The 24,408-nt window shown below is 39.2% G+C and overlaps 1 protein-coding gene across 2 annotated transcripts; it reads left to right on the top strand.

The window, feature by feature from the left end:
- The first annotated feature begins 17,431 nt into the window (after positions 1-17,431).
- LOC132156767 (dapper homolog 2-like) lies at positions 17,432-22,828 on the top strand. Of its 2 annotated transcripts, none has more exons than XM_059565784.1 (4): positions 17,432-17,749; positions 19,761-19,893; positions 20,147-20,440; positions 20,596-22,828. In XM_059565784.1, the coding sequence occupies exons 1-4, from the start codon at positions 17,552-17,554 to the stop codon at positions 22,437-22,439; spliced, it is 2,469 nt and encodes an 822-aa protein (XP_059421767.1). In that variant the 5' UTR covers positions 17,432-17,551; the 3' UTR covers positions 22,440-22,828. The 2 variants fall into 2 exon arrangements, with proteins under 2 accessions (XP_059421767.1, XP_059421766.1); XM_059565783.1 differs by having other exon boundaries at positions 17,433-17,806.
- The last annotated feature ends 1,580 nt before the right edge of the window (positions 22,829-24,408 follow it).

Genomic DNA, 24,408 nt, shown 5'->3' with positions numbered 1-24,408 from the left:
ATCTGACAGCAGCACTCAGTCAAAGCCATGCAGTGGACACTGCTAACACTCTTTAACAGGTATGTAATGAATTAAACCTTAATATTCATCCGGAAGAAGGAGGCGGGAACCGGCGGACAATCCAAAATGAAACTTTAATTACAAAACAAACACAAAACAGGGCACCAGCCCCTCACGGACGACTGGTGCGCGCAAATAAAAACCAAAACACAACTAAAAGCCCAGGCCTGGTCCTCTCTCGTTCTTCACTGTCGTCGCTCCAGTTTTATATCCTTCCATCTCCTACATGGGACTCGAGACCGGCGGTGGGCCGCAGGTGCCACTGATTTGCCCAATCACTGCCGGCCTCACTCGTGTTCCCACGTCCCTCGGCCCCGCCCCACTCGCCACATGCCCCCATCGCCCCGCGCAGGCTCTACTCCCCCCCCCCTCCCTCCGGGGGGGACAGCTCACGGGAACCTGCGGGAACCTGGGGGTAGGACAGACGAGGCGAGAGAAAAGGAGATGGAAGGAGGAGCGACAGAGACGAGAGAGAGAAAAATTCCGGTTCCCAGACGCACTGCTGCTCGGCCCTCCACCGGCTGGGCGATCTCCTCCGCGGTGCCTGGCGGTGGCACTGGACGGCCCTCGGCGGACGGCACGACACCCCTCTGCCGCCCGGTGGATGGCGACGGCTCCTCTGGTTTTGGGCAGCCGGCAGGAGTCCCCCGTTCCCTGCTCCTCCGGATACCTTCACGGAGGCAGCAGGCTCCGGCCCCCTGGCGAACGGCGCCGACTCCTCCGCTCCCTCACGGAGGCAGCCGCCCCTCCCTATCGTGGGCGGTCGGCAGCGAGCTCGCCCGTCCCCGGCAACTCGCTCCAGTCCACCGCCTCGAGCGTCCATGGCGGCATCCTCCTCGCCAGCTCTATGGCACCGCGGATTCACCACAGCGGCGAGGGATCTTCAGCAGCGCGTCCCTCCTTCTCCCGGGCTTCGGCACCACTGTAATGAGTTAAACCTTCATATTCATCCGGAAGAAGGAGGCGGGAACCGGCGGACAATCAACAGAAAACTTTAATGATCAAAATAAACACAAAGCAGCGCATCAGCCCCTCACGGACGACTGATGCGCGCAAAATAAAACCAAAACACAACTAAATTCCCAGGCCTGGTCCTCTCTCGTCCTTCACTGTCGTCGCTCCAGTTTTATATCCTTCCATCTCCTACGTGGGACTCGAGACCGGCGGTGGGCCGCAGGTGCCACTGATTTGCCCAATCACTGCCGGCCTCACTCGTGTTCCCACGTTCCTCGGCCCCGCCCCACTCGCCACAAGGTACACCTGTGCACTTTTTCAACAGCTTAATGTCTTCAAGGGCCGGCGTGCATGATGACAAATGTGCATTATGACAAATGTTGAATGCATGTCTGCAGTTTGCTCTCTGACTGTGAGCGTTAATTGTAGACCATTAAGAACTAAATTCTGCACAAATAACACCAGCTTTCAATTAATCAACCAAATTGCAAGCTAACAGCATTACCTAGCAGAGGCCATTTGGGGGTTTGGTTAGTGTGCCACAGAGGGGTTTCCACTGCCTGCTGAGGTGACAGAGTTCTGTGGTTGGCTCTGCACACAGTGGACAGCACTGTACTGGCCAACGAAGCCCTTAGTGCTCTGCGTCACAAGTGAAGTGGCTAAAAAGAGATGCATTATGGTCAGGTCATGACTGTCCTACTGCTGCCCTCGCTCTCTTTTGCTCCTCCTTACCACTCAACCATTTTTGCTCACTTGAATCCTGCTCTTCATGAAAGTCCCTCTCACTGCTCGAGCTGTTTGGCGTCTGGCTGTGGGCAATCAGCACCTCATCATGTCCAGCCACCCGTTCAGATGATTTAAGCGCATATCAAATTCTCTCAACCTGCCAGCTTACCTTAAAATGCATGCCTTTCCTTCTGGAACAATTAAAAAAAAAAACTTGTTTGAATACACTTTACAGTTAACAGCTGTTACATAATGTGTGCATAGCGCAATTTTTTTTTTGTCAGCTATGTTATTTGCTATGTAATTGTTTTTATCGATTCATTAGTAAGTGTTTAGCAGCCACTTTATCTGAGTAAATAAAAAAGAAAATCTGTTCCTTTTGGTAAAGACTGAAACTTGTGCTAAACTAAATTGTTAAATAACCATTAACAATTTCCCCACTAATATCTGGAATCAAATCAGGTTTAATGTTTTTTAATATAAACTCAGAACTGCAAGATATAAACTTGTAATTCTGAGAACAGAAATCTGAATTGCGAGATATGAACTCAGGACAGGGAGAAGTTAAGTCACAATTGCAAGATAAAGATATGACATTTTCTTCTCAAAATTGTGAGAAATTAATTAATTAAAAATTAATATCTTGCAATTATGAGTTAACGTACATGTATATAAATTCAGAATCGCAAGATATACATGTGCAATTCTGAGGAAAAAAAAACTGAATTGTGAGATGTTAACTGAGAATTCTGAGAGAAAAATGTTAGAATTGCAGGATATAAATTTTAAATTGTGAGATATAAATTTAGAATTCAGTTATATTTTGCAATTCTGACCTTTTGTTCTCAGAATTGTGAGGTAATACAGGTAAGTCTGCATTGTTTTTTTTTTGTTTTTTTATCCCAGGATGGAAACAAACTTCAATGTGGAAGCCATCCCTATCATCCGTATCCTACCTAAATACATTTCATTTCCTGGACATTGAATGGTTTTTCAATTATTTTTCATTCAAACGATTTTATTCTCTATGGAATAGGCATGTGTATATCTACTCTGAAGCAGTTTCAAATACACTATTGTGCTTGTCCATTTCTATGGAAGTCAATGGCAAAATCCGTTGCTCTTCTGTCTTTCATTGAACTGTTTATGGAACAGTCCCGTGTGCTCTAAAGTGCTCTAACAGTCCTCTAAAGTTTAAGAAAACACACACACACAAAAACACACACATAGTCAGGGTCTCATACATTATTAAAGGGAACATTAAATAAAAAACAGACACAATTCATAATTTAGTGTAAACAGCAGAGGGTGTTTCAGTATTTGTTGCATTTAAATCAGTTTCACATTTAAGTTTCAATGTTAAAAACTACAAAATTATATCAAAGGAATCTTTATGCAGCTATTTTTCACACAATTCATAGTCACAAAAAAAAAATTCTATAAAGGAGGTCCATATGATTTGCACAATATATTTTCACACTATAAGTTATTTATAAGTTATAAGTTATACTAAAAGTTATTTGAGGTATCTTGCATTTTTGGGCGAACTACTGTTTTAATGCGGCTTTGCAAGCTCTAGCAGATGTCTAAATCTAAAAATCTAGTCTAGATCATGATATTAATGAACTAGAATTCTAAATAGGATCTCTATTGATGGAGGACTTTATTCCAGGAACAGGCTTAATCTGTGCCTGGAAAGGGTCTTTGGAGTTGTTCTTCTCTTGTTCTGTGAAGCACATGAGTCAGTAGAAGAGTGTGCAGCAGGCAGGATGGGTGTCTGCAGGTTGTGTTTGCTTTCTTAAGCCTCAGCTCCGGAGTTGTACTGTCAGACCAGTGCATTTGGGATCCATGCTGACCTTAGCTCTACTGAGTATCTCTCATTGATGCAACGGTTTTCATACTAAGATAACGATATTTACTATACACTACCGACCTTAGATCATGCCAACATGTTGACATGCTAGATTGAAAACAAAACACAACTAGGTCCATTTGAAACTAGCTGGCTCTGCTTCTAATGTGTTTTCTTTAGATGCTTCACTATATGTAATGTAATGTATGTAAACACTGAATCCCATTTCCACCTCAAAGTAAATATGTAAAGATAATTGCGAAAAATTTAAATTACAAAGGTTTTTTTTTTTTAACTAAAACTACTGAAACTATTAAAATTATTTTTGGTCATTTAAATAAAATCAAATCAAAATTAAGCATTAATGTTTTTTTTGTCATCTTAATGAAAATTAGAAATGTTGCTTCTATTGCCTGACTGAAATAAGTTTAAGTACTTTAATTACTATTATATACACGTAATGTAAAGTTCATATGGTTTTTCTAATAATACTGTATTAATTATTAATTATAATTTTAAAAATGTAATTATTAATATATCAATACAATAAATAATAACATAATATAACTTATACTAAAATAACATTAATACTGACTAAAGTCAGTATTAAAAGAAAAATAGTCAGTTGTAAGATACAAAGGCATAGTCACAATACATAAAGCCAGTTCTAAGAAATAAAGTCACTAACACTATACTTTTTTTTTTTTTACTTTGAGATCAAGAATCGACAGCTCTTGAATGACAGCTGTATAAAGATGTCCATCAGTGTGTGTTACATCCTCTTGATGAATAACACTCAATCAAACCTCCAGCGGTCACTGCGTGCAGGTGCTCAAGCCTCCGGCTAAGAGAACTCGGGTGCTTCAGCAAGAACTGAACAAACACACAGACATCTGGTGAGGCCTGAAGCATGAGACAACTTCAACAATTAAAGAGCCATGACTATTTCCTAAACACATCCATGACAGAAAATTTGCTGGTGTGATCACATTATCATCATAATAAAAAAATTCTGTCATTTATTTACCCTCATGTTGTTTTAAAGCTGTATGACTTCCATTTCTTTCTCACATAAATAAAAAAGCGATATTGTTTATCCAAGCTGCATTTTAGCTGAAAGTGATGTTGATAGTGTTGAAATTATGCAGCCAAGTGATGATATCTCAGATCATTATTTAGTTTCGTGCAAACTTCATATAGCCAAAATTGTAAATTCTACTTCTTGTTACAAATATGGAAGAACCATCACCTCTACCACAAAAGACTGCTTTTTAAGTTATCTTCCTGATGTAACCAAATTCCTTAGCATATCCAAAACCTCAGAACAACTTGATGATGTAACAGAAACTATTGACTCTCTCTTTTCTAACACTTTAAATACAGTTGCTCCTTTACGCTTAAGGAAGGTTAAGGAAAACAATTTGACACCATGGTATAATGAGCATACTCGCACCCTAAAGAGAGCAGCCTGAAAAATGGAGAGCAGCTGGAGGAAAACAAAACTAGAGGTATCGTATTGCTTGGCGGGAAAGTAACCTATCCTACAGAAAAGCATTAAAAACTGCTAGATCTGATTACTTTTCTTCTCTTTTAGAAGAAAACAAACATAACCCCAGGTATTTATTCAAAATACAGTGGCTAAATTAACGAAAAATAAAGCCAACAAGTGTTGACATTTCCCAACACCTCAGCATTATTGACTTTATGAACTACTTTACTTCTAAAATCGATACTATTAGAGATAAAATTGCAACCATTCAGGCGTCAGCTACAGTATCACATCAGACAGTGCACTATAGACCACCTGGGGAACAGTTCCACTCATTCTCTACTATAGGAGAGGAAGAATTGTATAAACTTGTTAAATCATCTAAACCAACAACATGTATGTTAGACCCTATACCATCTACGCTCCTAAAAGAGGTGCTTCCAGAAGTCATAGATCCTCTTCTGACTATTATTAATTCCTCATTGTCATTAGGATATGTCCCCAAAACCTTCAAACTGGCTGTTATTAAGCCTCTCATCAAAAAACCACAACTTGACCCCAAAGAACAAGTTAATTATAGACCAATCTCGAATCTCCCTTTTCTGTCCAAGATACTAGAAAAAGGTGGTATCCTCACAATTATATTCCTTCTTAGAGAAAAATGGTATATGTGAGGATTTCCAGTCAGGATTTAGACCGTATCATAGTACTGACACTGCTCTCCTTAGAGTTACAAATGATCTGCTCTTATCATCTGATCGTGGGTGTATCTCTCTATTAGTTTTATTGGATCTTAGTGCTGCGTTTGACACAATTGACCACAACATTCTTTTGCATAGACTTGAACACTTTGTTGGCATCAATGGAAGTGCATTAGCATGGTTTAAATCGTACTTATATGACCGCCATCAGTTTGTAGCAGTGAATGAAGATGTATCATATCGATCACAAGTGCAGTATGGAGAACCTCAAGGCTCAGTACTAGGGCCGCTACTCTTCACGCTTTATATGTTACCCTTGGGAGATATCATCAGGAAACATGGTGTTAGCTTTCACTGTTATGCTGATGATACTCAACTCTATATTTCTTCACGGCCCGGTGAAACACACCAATTTGAAAAACTAATGGAATGCATAGTCGATATAAAAAACTGGATGACGAGTAATTTCTTACTGCTAAATTCTGAAAAAACAGAGGTGTTAATTATAGGACCTAAAAACTCTGCTTGTAATAACCTAGAACACTGTCTAAGACTTGATGTTTGCTCTGTCAATTCTTCGTCATCAGTTAGGAACCTAGGTGTGCTATTTGATCCCAATCTTTCCTTAGAAAGCCACGTTTCTAGCATTTGTAAAACTGCATTTTTCCATCTCAAAAATATATCTAAATTACGGCCTATGCTCTCAATGTCAAATGCAGAAATGTTAATCCATGCATTTATGACCTCAAGGTTAGATTATTGTCATGCTTTATTGGGTGGTTGTTCTGCACGCTTAGTAAGTGTAACGATAAAACCCTGCTAATCATCGGGAAGAAGGAGGCGGGAACCGGCGGACAATCAAATGAAACTTTAGTAATTCACGGACGACTGGTGCGCGCAAATAAAAACCAAAACACAACTAAAAGCCCAGGCCTGGTCCTCTCTCGTCCTTCACTGTCGTCGCTCCAGTTTTATATCCTTCCATCTCCTCCGTGGGCCTCGAGTCCGGCGGGTCGAACAGGTGTAGCTCATCTCCAATCACTCCACCGGTCTCGCTCCCATGTCCCTCGGCCCCGCCCCACTCGTCACATACCCCCATCGCCCCTCGCAGGCCGGGGGGTACTCCCGAGACTGCACTCTACTCCCCCCCCCTCCCTCCGGGGGGGACCGCTCACGGGGACCTGCGGGAACCTGGGGGTAGGACAGGCGAGGCGAGAGAAAAGGAGATGGAAGGAGGAGCGACAGAGACGAGAGAGGGGAGAGAGGAGAAAAAAAAATCCGGTTCCCAGACGCACCGCTGCTCGGCCCTCCACCAGCTGGGTGATCTCCTCCGCGGTGCCTGGCGGTGGCACTGGACGGCCCTCGGCGGACGGCACGACACTCCTCCGCCGCCCGGTGGACGGCGACGGCTCCTCCGGTTTTGGGCAGCCGGCAGGAGTCCCCCGTTCCCTGCTCCTCCCCGTTCCGGCGGATGGCAGCAGGCTCCGGCCACCTGGCGAACGGCACAGACTCCTCCGCTCCCTCACGGATGGCAGCCGCCCCTCCCTATCGTGGGCGGCCGGTAGCGAGCTCGCCCGTCCCCGGCAACTCGCTCCAGCCCACCGCCTCGAGCGTCCATGGCGGCACACTCCTCGCCTGCTCGTTGGCACCGCGGATTCACCACAGCGGCGAGGGATCTTCAGCAGAGCGTCCCTCCTTCTCCCGGGCTTCGGCACCACTGTAACGATAAAACCCTGCTAATCATCGGGAAGAAGGAGGCGGGAACCGGCGGACAATCAAACGAAACTTGATTGTGTAATTCAAATAAACACAAAACAGCGCACCAGCCCCTCACGGACGACTGGTGCGCACAAATAAAAACCAAAACACAACTAAAAGCCCAGGCCTGGTCCTCTCTCGTCCTTCACTGTCGTCGCTCCAGTTTTATATCCTTCCATCTCCTCCGTGGGCCTCGAGACCGGCGGGTCGAACAGGTGTAGCTCATCTCCAATCACTCCACCGGCCTCGCTCCCATGTCCCTCGGCCCCGCCCCACTCGTCACAGTAAGCAAACTACAGCTAGTCCAAAATGCAGCAGCAAGAGTTCTTACTAAAACCAGGAACTATGACCATATTAGGCTGGTCCTGTCAACACTGCACTGGCTCCCTATCAAACATCGTATAGATTTTAAAATATTGCTTATTACTTATAAAGCCCTGAATGGTTTAGCACCTCAGTATTTGAATGAGCTCCTTTTACATTATAATCCTCTACGTCCGCTGTGTTCTCAAAACTCAGGCAATTTGATAATACCTAGAATATCAAAATCCACTGCGGGCGGCAGATCCTTTTCCTATTTGGTGCCTAAACTCTGGAATAACTTACCTAACATTGTTCGGGAGGCACACACTCTTGCAGTTTAAATCTAGATTAAAGACCCATCTCTTTAACCTGGCTTACACATAACATACTAATATGCTTTTAATATCCAAATCCGTTAAATTTTTAGGCTGCATTAATCAGGTAAACCGGAACCGGAAACACTTCCCATAACACCCTATGTAGTTGCTACATCATTAGAAGAATGGCATCTACGCTAATATTTGTCTGTTTCTCTCTTATACCGAGGTCACCGTAGCCACCAGATCCAGTCTGTGTCCAGATCAGAGGGTCACTGCAGTCACCCGGATCCAGTACGTATCCAGACCAGATGGTGGATCAGCACCTAGAAAGGACCTCTACATCTCTGAAAGACAGCGGAGACCAGGACAACTAGAGCCCCAGATACAGATCCCCTGTAAAAACCTTGTCTCAGAGGACCACCAGGACAAGACCACATGAAACAGATGATTCTTCTGCACAATCTGACTTTGCTGCAGCCTGGAATTGAACTACTGGTTTCGTCTGGTCAGAGGAGAACTGGCCCCCCAACTGAGCCTGGTTTCTCCCAAGGTTTTTTTCTCCATTCTGTCACTGATGGAGTTTCGGTTCCTTGCCGCTGTCGCCTCTGGCTTGCTTAGTTGCGGTCACTTCATCTACAGCGATATCGTTGACTTGATTGCAAATAAATGCACAGACACTATTTAACTGAACTGAGATGACATCACTGAATTCAATGATGAACTGCCTTTAACTATCATTTTGCATTATTGACACACTGTTTTCCTAATGAATGTTGTTCAGTTGCTTTGACGCAATGTATTTTGTTTAAAGTGCTATATAAATAAAGGTGACTTGACTTGACCTGTGGTTGTCAAAAAAAAAAAAAACTCATATAAGTATCAATATGACTACACCTGAGAGAGAGACAATCACTCACACAGACAATATACCCTGGCACTTTGTTTGTTGCCATGCATATTTTTTGCATTTTTTTCATATTATACTTTAATATGAATACATATATTTACTTACTCAAAATTACTTATATTCGTTTTTTTTTTTGTTTTTTTTTGAAAGAAGTGAAGTGAGTTTATGCTTAAAATACGAATAAAAAAAAACTGAATTAAGTGAGTTTATGCTTAAAAAAATCTGCCAGTGGGGTAAGAAAAAAACTAAACAAATTATTTTTTTTATTTTTCTTAAACCACTGGCAAATATTTTTCTAATTTTCACAAAAACTCACTTAATTTAAATTATTTTCTTCTTTAAATAAAGTAAAATAAAATAAAATAATTTTACTTATTTTCCCTCTTTAAAATAAAATAAATTAGATTCAGAATTAAGTGAGTTTATGCTTAAAATATAAAAGGATATCTACTGATGGGGTGAGAAATATATATATACATATATATAAAATGTTTTAAAGAAAAAAACACCTAAAGTACCTGTACTGGTTTTTTTTTTTTTTGCAGTGTGATGCTGCTTTAAAATGAGTCTAGAAGAAGATTACTGTATATTCCCTAATATTTAGTTTCAAAAGTGTCTTAAAAAGATTTTTGAAAATCTTTGAATTTTACTTTCTTGCAACACTATTTTAATTGAAATCAATAGATTTACAGCATTCTCTGACGCAGTATAAACTACAGTAGAGGCCTTTACCTGAGGTTTGTACTTTTACGTCAGAGTAGCTTTAAATCAGGTCCATCAGTGCATCTCTACTGTCTCTGTTTTAGGAGATGGCATCCAGTCAAACTTTCTCAAGCAGTGTGGTTACTTTTGGGATACTCCATCATTAAAAACAGATTAACATTAATTTGGTGACTGTTTTACGATGGCATCGTGTGGAATTCGACTTGGACCAGCACTTTACACGCTCTTAAAGCAATCGAGCTCTCTCCGCTCCTGGAGAAAGAGTGCTTGTCTTTTAGGAGAGAGTCTGTGTCTGAATACAGGCCACTGGAGGTTTGTCTGGATAACTCACTCTTGAATGGACCTTGACGTTTTTATATTCACCCTTAATACATAATCTCCCAAAGCTAAATACAGTCTTTCAGGTAAAACCATTAAAGAAATCTATCTTTCTGCCAATGCAGACATCTGTTCTCTCATGAGTTATACGACAGTCCCATGAAATGAACGAGTGTGAGATGAGTAAACCTATAAATAATAAATAAAAAAAGATGAGCGTCACAGCCTTTGCAAACTGTACACATTTGTAATAGGACATATTGAATATACACTATCACTCAAAAGTCTGGGGTGAATATTGTCATTATTAATGCTTTATTCAAGGACGCATTACATTCATCAAAAGTGACAGTAAAGACATTAGTAATGTTACAAAAGATTTCAATTGCAAATAAATGCTTCAATATTGCTTTATTTCTATTCATCAAAGAATCCTGGAATAAAAGTATTATACCCTATTAATATTAAGCAGAACAACTGTTTTCAAGATGCTGAAAATTCAGTATTTTATCACAGGAATAAATAACATTTTAACATATATTTAAATAGAAAACCATAATAATATTTCATAATTATTTTATAGTTTTTTACTGTATTTTCGATCAAACAAATGTAATCATGGTGAGAATTAAGAGACTTCTTTCAAAAACATTAAAAATCTTACCAACCCCAAACCTTTGAGCAACATTGTAAATCAATTTTAAAGTAAATTTATGCAATAAATTGTGCTGCTAATTTGATTTGCTACAAGCTGTTTTGGCAAATAGTATGTGCAGTTCCATGTAAAACAAATAATAGTTTTCCTGCACTACACAAACTTTTAATAGTGCAAATGCAGTTATTAAATATATTTGAATTTATATCCAGCAATAAACAGCAAACAAACTCAAATATAAACAAAAATTGAAATTTGTTATGATTTTTTTTTCACCATCACATAATCCCATATTATTTCTTCTTTCCATTTTGAAGGCAAAAGGTGTCACTATGTGAAAATTTTCATAATTATTCGCTGATAATCTTTCCCCCTCACTGCAGTTAATCATGCATATTCACATATGCAACATACGGACACATTGTGCAAGCTTTGACGTCAATGTGGTGTACACATCATTGGTTTTCATGTCATGTGACCAAATGAGATGCGGCGAGATTGACTATACAAAAGTGCAAATGAGATTTTATTAAATGAGAGAACCAGCTTGATTGCCTCTGGTCACTGTATGCTTTCATATGGAAAAGAGCAGACATTCGGCTGAAATCTCCTTTTGTCTTCCACTGAAGAAAGAACATCATGAGGGTTTGGAACAACATGAGGGCAAGTAAATGATGACAGACTTTTCATTTTTGGGTGAACGATCCCTTTAAGCTTTTATAAAGCACAGCACTCATCAGTCACTATCTAAACATCTACTCTAACAGTGCTGATACTGTATACAGTATATAATAGAATAAAAGCCCCACAGACCTTCTTAAACATAAACAAAGTGGAAATAACATATTAGTGGTGACTAGCTGAGAAACATGTTTAGACATGCTCCTCCACACACACAGACACACACACTTACACATTGTGTTGATGCCAGTGGCTTGTGTAGACATCTCATTGACATATCAGAGATGCTTGGCTTTGTTCTTGCTCAGATGTGGTTTAGAACAAAGAGGATTGTGGGTAATACCAGGCCTCATCACAGGAACTGATGGACAGGTTTACTGATAGATGGTTTTACGGGATGCCTTCCTTTTCACTGCATGACACTTACAGCACTAATAAAATCAGACAAATGGTCTCCACATGAGTGTAACATGACATCAGAGTAAATCAATACTTCTAATCTCTTCAAACCGAGAGGATTTGTCTTTGTGAGGGTGGCCACACCTGCACACACATGTCTTACACTAAGGCCTGTAAAGCCCTGTGTATTATTAAAAGACCAGTATTTGGACACTTAACGGCAATATGAAATCAAAATGGACTGTAATGTTCACTTTTCACAATCAGGTCACACAGGTCACCACATTTTATTTTCTTGCTGAATATCTTGCTTCACTCAGAAATATATCAGATTAAGGAGGTTAGATTAGTTGCAAATGGAATAATAAAAATACTAAATGGAATATTATGCACAATAAAACCAGGAATTAGCATAATAAGCCACATTTAAAAACAAATTGCTACAAATTGTTGAAAAATTTAGATTTTTATTTTCATCAATGTTGAAAAGAGTTGTGCTGCTTTGATTTTATTCATTCATTATTTTTTGAGGAAACAAATAAATCCTTGATGAATAGTAAGTTTAATAAAAAAAATTAAAGCTTTTACTGCCTCTTGATCAATTTAATGCATCCCTATTGAATAAACATATTCTATATATTTTTTTATTGTTATATAAACTGAAATGTTTTTGCTTGAAAAAAAATATGACAGTGTTATATTTCTTGAAGATTAATTATAGGCATCTAATTATAATTAGCATCTAATGATATTTTTGACAAGTTTGAGTTAACATACATCATACATATACAAGTACACTGAAAGAAAGGTGAATTAAGTGCTATAGTGTGTAAAGAAGTAACTTTCTTTCTGTGAGAAAGTGTGCAGAAGAGATTCAGAGATGTTTTTAGGTAAAGAGAAAATGTTCTTTGATGTCCGAAAACCCGTATCTGTGGTTTTGTTTGTGAATGAAGCTCCGAGACTCAATCAGACAACCTGCATGGGAAGCTCCTCATGACAGGAGACCATATACACACACACACACACACACACACACACACACACACGTGTGCACATATTTATGACAACACCCACACACATACCAGCTGTGTGCATATTTATACAAATACTTTCTTTCTTTCTTCCTATCACGCACAGCAAATAACTAGGATAAGAATTCCGGAATTCCCATAGGAAAGAACAATCATAAATAAGATCACAATAAGGTTTTTAGATATTTCTTCTAGAGATTGAATGGAAATTAATGCAGCTCAGATTTTTCTCCATTGACTGAAAACCCAGTAATCTCACATATGTTCATGTCTCAAACTCTCTGAGTTGCTACCCACATTCATTTTATAGAGTTATACTTTCACTGCATGTCAACAAGTATCTAATCTGAAACAGTTGAACTAAATTTAGCCTCGTTAGCTATGAAACAGCAAGAAAGTTTTGCTTTGGGTTGCAGCAAGTGCATATTTTCAGAAAGACAATCCACACTATACCCACAGATAAAACTCCATTCAAAACACACACACACACACACACACACACACACTCACACACACTCACAGTAAAATACCTTGTGCATGATATCAGATGCTGGTGGCTTGAAGGCCGTGGGCCCTGTGAATGCGTACATTAAGATGTGTTTGTTTTCTTGTATTCATCACTGTCTCAGTTCCACATATGACAACAGATTCCTGTTTACCTCTCACTCCCCCTGCTGCACTTCCTGTTGTTTGCGACCTCTCCTTTATTGTCTCACAAATACAGGTACACCTTATCACCGAACGCTTCTTTCTTCTGCCCTCTCAAAGATTTCCATCCTTTAAAAGCTCTGCGCTGCATCTCTGTCTGTTGCTATGGTTGTGTTTTGAGGCTTTTGTGTCTTATTTTGACGGCTGCATTCGTGAAGGTGGAGGAGAGAGAATGAGAGCTAGATAAACAAAAAGAAAAAAATGACATGGAAAAATTGAGACACATATTGAAGATAAAAGATCTGCATTAAAGAGTAGAGATAAAATAAGAACTGTTGCAGTGAGGTGCATATGCAAACATGCAGTGAGGAAAATCCTTCTGGTGTCATTTGTTTTCCCTCCCTATAAAGTGCTTTAACCTGCATGCTTAAAAATATAGGTTCTTCTGTGCATGGCGTCACTGTGAAAATCGCCTTTAGAAACCTTACATTTTTAAAGAATAGAGAGCCTAAACCAAAACATTCGCTGAACTCACCCTCATTTACTCACCCTCTGGTCATTCATGATGTAGATGTGTTTGTTTTTTCATCAGAACAGATTTGGAGAAATTTACCATTTCATCACTTGCTCACTGCAGTGAATGGGTGCCGTCAGAATGAGAGTCCAAACAGCTAATATAAACATCACAAGTAATCCACACCACTCCAGTCCATCAATTATCGTCTAGTGAAGTGAAAAACTGCATTTTTGTAATAAACAAATTCCTTATTAAGATGTTTGTAACTTCAAACTGTGTTTCCGGCGAGCCTTCTATCCATAATATTTCTTTGGACTCTTATTCTGACAGCACTCATTCACTGCAAATGATCCATTGGTGAGCAAATTATTGCAAATTTGAAAAAAAAAAAGAGCAAATTACATTTCTACAAGAAACTCACAGATGGCCTGAGAATAAGTACATGTTCAGCATTTTTATGTGAATCATTCCTTTAAGAGTATAGGCTGTATGCTTCATAGACAGCAGAGCTGTGCAGCTCACAAGGTTTTGCAACAGAGCATGTGTGTTTATTTGACATTACATCAGCATCTAGCATTTACTCATACCCTTATTGGTATGCATAGTGGCAGAGGAAGACACTGAGGGATCAAAACCATTGTGACATCACTGTAAGGAAGTGCTTTGAAGGGGATAAGGGCATAGGGACATCCAGAGAGGACAGTGTTAGTATTATTGTGTCCACTGGACCTGTATCTATGTCAGAGATTGAAGGCAAGACAAGATTAGCATCACTTTCCCCTTACGGGCTCATGCCATTTACAGTCCGAGACCTTCGCCTTCTACTGATCAAAGCAAATGGCTGAGACACTGGACCCTCACGATGCTGCAAGATGACATTTTCCCCTGTGCCAGCATCACACATACAGAGAAGCGTTTTAGTAAACATCCTTATTGAAAACTAACAGATCATTTTTAGTTCAAAGTCTCAAGCAGTGATCTCTTTTTTTTTATCAATAACCCCCAAATCAAAATAAGATAATTATTCCCTCCTCATTAGATTAGAAAATTAGATTAAAAAAAAAATAAAAAATTACATTGCACAATACTACTGTAAATTTGTTTTAAAATTACCACAAAGAAGAGACTTCATATAAATTAATTTATTTAAAAAAAGGCCTATTAGTTATTATAAAAACTAGAAAGTGAAATGAAAATAAAACACACAGAAGCGTTTTTTTCCTTTAAAATTTTTTTTTTTTCCTTTTTGCATTTTAGTGTGTAGTGTGACTTAGACAACGTTTTCCTAAGATTCTCACGAGGTGAAATACTCAAATACTGCACTTAATGCTTAGGTCATAGTGCCACCTGCTGGTAACAGCAAACATCCTCCTCGTAACGCAGTATAATGTCTCCCTGTTGTAGGATTATAAATCACAATAGTAAGTAGGCTACACTAGAGTCTCACACAGGATTCTGTTTCTGACTTCGGCAATGTCACTGCATGGATGAATCTCACAAAGACATCTCTGCCAAAATATTAAACAACGAGGAAACTATATTTTACATACAATTAAACCCACTGATTCTCGATTTATTAATATTTCTCATTCGAATCTGAAACTAGGTTTTTGCATAAATTATTACACTGACTGTATAAATGTATTCCATGTATTTTTCACAACTGTATTACAAAAACAAAATTACGTTTTATTTTTAACTATGATTTGGCTTTTTGTGCTACATAATCAAGAGAACTAGAATACTAAAGGTCCTAAAAATACACTTTAATTCAAAATAAGATTTTGTGGCAAAATATGACCTGGACAGGATTTGAAAGATTAATTTGTTTAGATGGCTGACTTTAAAACTTTATCAAACCATCTCGAATTTATGACAATGATAAAACATTGTATTTGATCTTGATCCGATTTTGCATCCTTTGGCTTACACATAAGGTCTGTTTGTGGTATTTATTTTTGCATCTCTCCTGTATCTCACTTCCTCTCCCACATCCTGTGGCTGTCAGAGGTAAACTCATCTAAGCTGTAGAGGAAAGACTTTTACCTCACTGCGTCTCTGCCAGCGATGAGGGCTTGATCTCTATCTGATATCTGATGTCCTGTTCAACACACGTTTCCTGTGTACATCACAACAGTGCAGGATTCCAGATACTCTCAGTGTAATAAACTCTGTTGGACGCTCAGCATGGTCCACATAATATATATATATATATATATATATATATATATATATATATATATATATATATATATATATATATATATATATATATATATATATATATATAATTATTCTATATGTTTGTATTGTTTTAACTTCAGCTCTTGGAACGTTATTTTACAGACATAAACTATGGAATTTTCAAAACACTTAGCATGTAACTTCCAGGGTATTTTCTTTTTTTTTTCTGAATAGTGCTAAAAATGTTTCCATTGCACCTATTTCAATGATCAATGTTTATGTTTTTTGGACGTTTTCAGGTTTCCTGTAATTCAGGCATCGTACGCAAGATGGCGCAAGTGGCTAAACATTCAAACGGAGTTTGAATTGTTTATTGCGTATGTACGTGGATAAACGTTTAAAACACATATGAAAGGTACACAATTGAATCTGAATATGTTGTGTCTATTATGAATAACTCCTTTTTTTGGTTTTAATATTTTTATAGATTTATTTTTATTTTTTTCAATATATATCACATTTAACAATCCGTCAACCCTTAAAAAAATCCCTAGAGTAGCGTTTATGGTGTCCAATAATTCAGAAAGGAATAACAGGTTTTAATATATATATAATATTTAATATATATATATCCATTGAACTTATTTTAATGATCAATGTTTATGTTTTTTGACGTTTTCAGGTTTCCTGTAATTCATATATATATATACATATATATATATATATATATATATATATATATATATATATGTGTGTGTGTGTGTATATAAGTAAATAAATAAATAGATAAAATAATAATAATAATAATAATAATAATTATTATTATTATTAAAATGAACAACTCCTTTTTTATGCATTAATTTTCTAAGACGCAGAGTCTTAAGAAATCTACGCATCCTCAATACTGATACTGGTAGATATCTGCGAATCCTTATAAAGACAGAGCGATGTCTCAACTCATAAATATTAATTTATTTACGCTAACCTTCAGTAACTTTTTTTCCTTGCTTACTTACTTGACCGCTTTGAGCGTTTGATCACATTACCTCATTAACATTCATACCCCAGACATTTACCAGAGCAAGATTGGCAAATTCACTGACCATCCTCAAACAATGTCCGCCAATCAGCCAGCGAGGGGCGTGGTTTTCCACGGTCAGCACGGAGGTGGGCGGGGTTATACTGGTACCGTATACACTCACGCGCTTCTTCCAAACACACTAGTAGTTGATTCACGCTGGTACGCACATTGAACAAGATCAGTCATATAGCGGATCACGTTATTTCCTCGCCTCTCTGGAAATGTCTAAACAGCACGTCTTATAATGTTGGGAAGAAAAATACCTGGGTCAGGTTTGCTGAGGGCAGCAGAAGGAATGGGCCGGGGGAGGACAGGAGAGAGGCTGCACGCAGCGCTGGCTGGACTGCAGGAGCTGCATTTCCTCCGGGACAAACAGAGTGCCATGGTGCACTGGGCTCTGACCCTGAACAGAGAGGACACCGAGACATCAAAACAAGAGAAGGTGAGCACAGAGGAACTGAGAATGGAGGCAACACTTACTCTACTCAAACAACAGCTGGTAAGTTGAAGTTTGTGGTTTATTTTGGTGACAATTGTATTCATTTGATTTTTTTTTTCTAACAGGTGGGCAACACAAATATAAATGCATATTTAAATTTACTTTGCATTTAATAATAAGGCCGTGTGAATCAGTCCATACTTGGGCTCTGACCATTGACATCTGAGTTAAAGCAATCTTATTCATATTAATAATAATCAGTAATGGGCCATTTAAAAATTTAATGTATCAAATATAATATCCGTATTATGCTTTTACAGCTTTTATTTGCCTTACATTTATGGAGCTTTGACAAAGCCATCATCTTAGAGAAGCGAAGTGGATTAAACAGCTCTAGTCATGACTATTCACACCAGCCAATTAAAAAAAAATGCTAATGACATGAAGTCAGTTTGTCCTTTCATTTATAGCTGAACCATGTCAAATACATAAATGCCTCTTTTAAAACACTTCACAATGGATCTGATGTGATAATTCTGAATGGATATTGATAGATCTACCAGATGTTTTCTTGTCAGTTCTTACATTATTAAGTAGATTTTCCAGCAGCAAATGAGAATCTTTGCATAAAACCTAAATTCTCACATGCTCATACTATAGTGAGGATTCACTGATGTGTGTATTTTGTGCATGGTTCGATAGTGCCCTTGATGATTGGATCCAGTGCTGCCTGAATCTCAGGCTCAGCTGGGGGTCATGTAGTGAGGGGTCATAAATCAAGGGCTCTGAGGGGGGCCAGTCCGTTTCTGATGATTAACCCAATTTAATGAGAATGGCAACAGAGGAACTGTGGCCCGGTTGGCGACACAGATTTGACCCCGCAGCCGATGCACGTTTGAACCTTTTGGACTTTTGTTGAACCCTTCTAAAGCTCAACGGTCAAAGGGACTGTGGTCTATAGACATATTAGAGACTGGCAGTAGGTACACTATTTAAATCAATCATGAAATGGCATCTTTTTACCAAAGCACAAGGAAATTGCACAGTGGATATCATCTACAATAAGAGCTCCACCAATGCTGATGTATGTCTGCATTAAGATTTTATTTTGCAATGTTTAAAAGAAAGGCTTAATTAGTCATATATAGGAACCCTAAGAAAACATCTGGCAGGTTTTCCTTCATATTCATTCAAATATCAGCACCCAGCTACAACAAACCCCTTGTTTAAAAAACCCTTCATCATAATATTAACCCTATTATCAATAAGGATTTTCTCAGTTTAAGTGGTTTGTTTTAACTGGTTGCATTATCCACACAACCGTACTTTACAGTAATACCGTCAGATAAAATCAGATTAGTGTTCATCATTCTTCTCTTTCACTAACCGGCAAGTACAAAGAAGACTAAAATTTGTGCTTTGTCAGAGTTTGGCACAGGTGTGACTCTTTTCTTTGCAAAGCTGGTTTACAGTCAACTATTATAGATTTTCTGTATTTGGCATTGTCATTTCCTCTTGTTCCTATACATTTGGTTTACACAATAGTTTGTGTTCCTCACCAGGAGAGAGATTAGTAATCTTACAGCACTTCCCCCGGGCTACCCTTTATCCTTGCCTAGTTAATAGTCAACCTCTTTCCTTCTTTATTTGCTTCTCCTCTCTCTTGTCTTTTCTCCTCTTGTCTACGCCGTATAACAGCAAGAGTCATATCAGCCATTAAATGTCTGGAAGCATCCAGTTTTCCATGTTCTCCTGTGGTTAGTTTTGTATCAGAATGAAGAATAACAAAGCACACTTAGTTCTGTTGTGCTTGACCAAGTTGGAGTTTATTGCACTTTATAATTCTTTCAGCTTAGTATTTGTATCATGAATACCAAGTTTATATACAAGTCTGCAAATGTGGTGAATAAATGTAGTAAACACTGGATGATGCATTAAATTGTATGTGATAAGGCATTATATGAAGGTGATTTATTTGCATACTAATATTTGTGAATGTGTGTTGTACCTGCAGACACGCCTGCGCAAACAGGATGTGGGATTGAAGACTCATCTCCAGCAGCTAGATCAACAGATCAATGACCTGAAACTGGATGTGTGTAAAGCATCCACTGAACACCTAGAGAGTGACAGCAGACCCAGTTCAGGTGACTAAACATACCCATTCACATATCACTAATTGTAATTTCCGCTCTATTTGCCAACACCAAATGGAATTGTAAACTGTTTGTTTAAATGGCCTTAATGTGTTGGACATGACAGTGAAAAATTATACACATCATCTTAAAAAATGTATACAAGCTTTTCGAATATTTTTTGAACTTAAGGAAAGCATCAAGCATTTTTTGTTGCAAAAATGAACTCTGTATTAATTCTAACAGTGCCAATCTCTACTCCCAGGGTTCTATGAGCTCAGTGATGGTGGTTCAGGCTCATTGTCCAATTCATGCACCTCCGTCTACAGCGAGAGTCTTTCCTCCTCATCTCAAACCAGTCTGCTTCCTCATCTCCCAACCTCATATGTGCCACAGGGCCGTAGTGGTTCCAGACAGACCACTGTGTCCCGTCGTTGTTCTGCTGATGAGAGCACTGCCCAGTCCGATGCTCCACGATCAGGAGTGAAGCTTGGCAGCAGCTGTATACGAACAACATCAGCTCGAGCTGAAAGAGCAAGACAACGACCTGTTTCCACAGGTAAGTGTGAAAATGTGTTATTTAGGTAAAGTTTTAACAAAGAACTATGGGTATATGGTTAGAATCTTGTTATAGGCACTAAAGCCATAACTAACTTAACTTTTGGAATGCAAAGTACATTATCTTGATGCTATTTTTTTGTGTCTTTCTTTCAGGGGACCTTGACCGAATGATTGCACCTGGTTTTGGCTTCTTCAAATCCATTGATGTGAAGAGCTCCACCCCTTGTGGTAGCCTCCAAAACCCCTCAGTAGACCTCAAATACCAGAGTAACCTGGTATCGAACAACGGGACAGAAGTGTACTGTTATCCCAGTCCACTGCATGCTGTGGCCTTACAAAGCCCCATCTTCAGTTGCACCACTGAACAGGGAAATCCAGTAGCACTTATTGGAATGTCTGGAGTGGGTCTTCAAGAGGAAACCCAAAACACAAACGAAGGGTCCACAAATTCCAGGACTGTTGGATACATCAACAAGCTACTACAGCGAAGCTCCAGTAAGATGAACCTGTTGAGCATAAAAAGAAATGACACTGTTAACAGTACACAGGAGCAAACACCCAGATCACAAGAAATGTCCTACGGACAGCTGAATGGTCCCCAACTGCTAGGATCCCTTCAGCAGATGTCAATGCTCTTAGAAAATGCACTGGAGACTGGACAGAAATCTTCATCACTAAACAGCAATCAGCATCAGAGGAATGCACCTGGTCTGGAGCCCAATTCCGAAGCAACTGAAGTCAAGACATTGTGCCATGGCATACACTCAACACCTTCCATGGATCTCCACAATAATAACTTTCCCATAAAGATTGCCTCAAGCAAGGCTGGTACTGAGTCTGAGAATGGACTCCCAGAAAAAGAGAGTGGACAGTTTTCCAAGGACCCATATATGGTCCCAAAGCCAGTAGAGAGGAGATCAAGTTTTACCTTCAAAAGGGAAGACGGTAGAGCTTCTTTTAGTGATAAAGGTGGCAAACCTCTATCAGAATTTGTCCATGCACAGTTTGTTCCGGCAGGGACTCAAAGGGTGAAAGTGCATCAGGCAGACAAGAAAACGAAATCTGTAAAACTGAGAAAGAAGAGCTCTGAGAAGCCTTCAGCAAAGAAACCGCAGCATAAACACGTGTCTCGGGAGTTCTGCACCAAAACCCGAGCTGACTTAAAACAGTCCAGCTCATGCAAAGGGAGAGTAACAAATCTGGAAGAGTCCAAGATGAACACTTGCTCAGATTGCAGTTGTAATGGACTTTTCAACTCACACTTAATCCAGAACAACCCTCACCTTCAACAAAGCCAAACCAAGTTCACCAAGGGCCGTAAAGCCCCAGAACCAGTGCACCTTCTTCTAGACCAAGCCAAAAAGAAACAAAGTTCTCGGAAATGGCCATCCTCCTCTGAGATCCCTTTGCCCCCAGCTGTCCAAACCCAGAGATCCAAAGAGGTGTTAAACTCTCGAAACGGGGCCATGGTAAGGAGTGTTAGTGCCAGGCCTCGTTCAGGTCATTGGGGTTGTCCTCCACAGGCCCTTCCCCACTCACTTTCCACCTCCTCTTACTTCAGTTACTTAGAATCTAGATATCCAGCAGCTCCAATCTCCAGCCGCTACCCTCCTCGTTGTGAGTCAGAGTTTTCAGAGTACTCTGCAGAGTGTGCATCACTCTTTCACTCTACTATCGCAGCAAGCAGTGATGGAGAGATGAGCGACTACACCACAAACCGTTTTGGAGACAGCGAGTCCAGTCAGGGCTCTCAGACAGCCTCAGACTCAGGCAGCAGTCTCTCGCTGGATGAGGAGGACTTGTTGGAGGAAGAAGAGGAAGATGAAAGTGGTTTAGTGTGGGCTCAGGCTGCGGTGGGGACCACAGCAGCAGGCTTTTCTCTTCAGCAACACCATCGCCCAGAGCCAGCAGCCTGTCGCATCAAAGCTTCCAGAGCACTGAAGAAAAAGATCCGCCGCTTTCAGCCAGCGTCACTCAAGGTCATGACTTTGGTGTAGATTTACTGAAGCTTAGAATGGATCCTGTTAAGTAAACCTTAAGCTTTAACTGAAATTTGGCCAATTTTAACAAACATGGTCTAGTCATGGTTTACTTGCACTTGTGAGCCAAGCAATCTAGTAAGAGTTTTCTGAGACCTCTAATTTAAAAAATGGCCAAACCAGATCACTGATCTACACCCAACTTTACCTTGAACATGACAGTGATGAAAATTTCATACATTGACATGGTGACTGTACGTCTCAACACAAACAACTGTTGATTTGTATAAAAACTTTATACTAGGGCTGATCAACGTTGGTCCTGGAGATTCACAGTTTTGTGAAGTTTTGCTCCAACCTTGGTTAAAACTTGCCTGTAGCTTTCTAGTAACTCTTAGAACTTGTTTAGCTTATTCAGGTTTGATTGATTAGGGTTGGAGCTGGTTGGAGCTAAAGACTGTGGATCTCCAGAACCAATGTTCGCCACTCCTGCTCTATACTGTAAATAAGTTCTTTGAATAACTTTGCAAAACTTATTGTAATCAAAACCACTGTGTAAATAGCACAATGAAAACTGCTTTGGAACAAAACTGTACTTGATGTAACTCAATAAAAATGTTGCTTTTTCACATTCATTTTATCTGTGCATCTTATTTTTCTTCCCAAATAATTTATTTCTCTCATATTATTTAAAGATATTTTCCTTTACTTTGTTATCCAAATTAGAGTGCAAATATAAACATTTAGCAAAGTAAGTGTTATTACAGAACTAGAAGAGTTTTCAAGAGTTCCTTGTCCCACCTCAGATTGTCTTTGTATCTGTGTGCAGGCTTTTTATCCATACAAGACCAGATCCATATACAGGACCTCTATTGTTTTCAATTAATCTCTGTATGATATGGATTTATCTGAACAAGGTGAGGGCTTTGAGGCTGCAGAGCTGTTAAGGAGAAGAAGAAAAAACAGTTAAAAGCAACAGGCAATGAAAGATAAGTATTAAATCGAAGAGAAAAACAGCTGACAGACATCAAAGAGTGGACAATCTCTAAATCTCATTCTTTTACCCAGTCTCAGAATCTCTATTAAAATTCCTGTAGTGTCACAGAGGTTAGAATGGGGTTTAGGGTTCTGAATAGACTCAACACAGGTAAAGATCAGATGGACCTTGGGCCCCTGGATGTGTTTTATCTTTGCTAGTCTGGGTTGAAAGGAGCTTAACTCTCTAACAGACTAGGATTTCATCAACTTTTACTTACAATTTACTGCACTGCTTGGTCTTATAACAATGGCAATGTACTCATTCAACACAACTGACCATGTGTTTTAGGGCTGTTTCTGGCTCTGGGAAGTGGTTTTTATATACAAAACACCTGTTTGACGAGCGCTGTACTTAAAGTCCTTTGTAGTTTTTCTCCTCACTTTTATCTGCAAACTAAACTGACCTATATTTTTGCATCTATTTAACTATATCATTTTAATGCAACTTAATGTGTCATGTTGTTTCCTTTAAACAGCTAACAGAAAAAAGACAAAGGTTGTTAATAGATTAACTTAAATCAAGTCTTACACTGCAACCCCTGATACTAAGATATTATAGTTAGTTCTAGCTAGTTTTATTTTGAGATTTTGAACGCTAATTTCCTCTAAGTGCATAGTGTCATAAAACCCAAAAGTTGCATCTGTGACTGAAAACAGCAAGCAAATCACAAGATTAAAGAGAGAGCACAGGTCACACTCTTTTTCTGTGACGCTGGGTCAAGGCCAGCAAGCCTGACCCTGTGTTTGCATTCACAATGAATTCACAATCAATTCCTGATGCCTTACAATGGAGCTAGTCAACGGGTTCAAAACAGAGATCATGACCACACACTACCAAACCTTTCTTTCTCAGTTTGGCTTTTAACCTTGACCTTCCAATGCTTTTAGTAGTCTAAATGAGTTGCATTGTGCTTACCTTCATTTTGGATGTAGATTAAAGTCTGATTTA

Source organism: Carassius carassius, chromosome 14, assembly GCF_963082965.1.
Source record: "Carassius carassius chromosome 14, fCarCar2.1, whole genome shotgun sequence".
NCBI classification, from domain to species: domain Eukaryota; kingdom Metazoa; phylum Chordata; class Actinopteri; order Cypriniformes; family Cyprinidae; genus Carassius; species Carassius carassius.
This window is presented reverse-complemented; position numbering and strand designations above follow the sequence as displayed.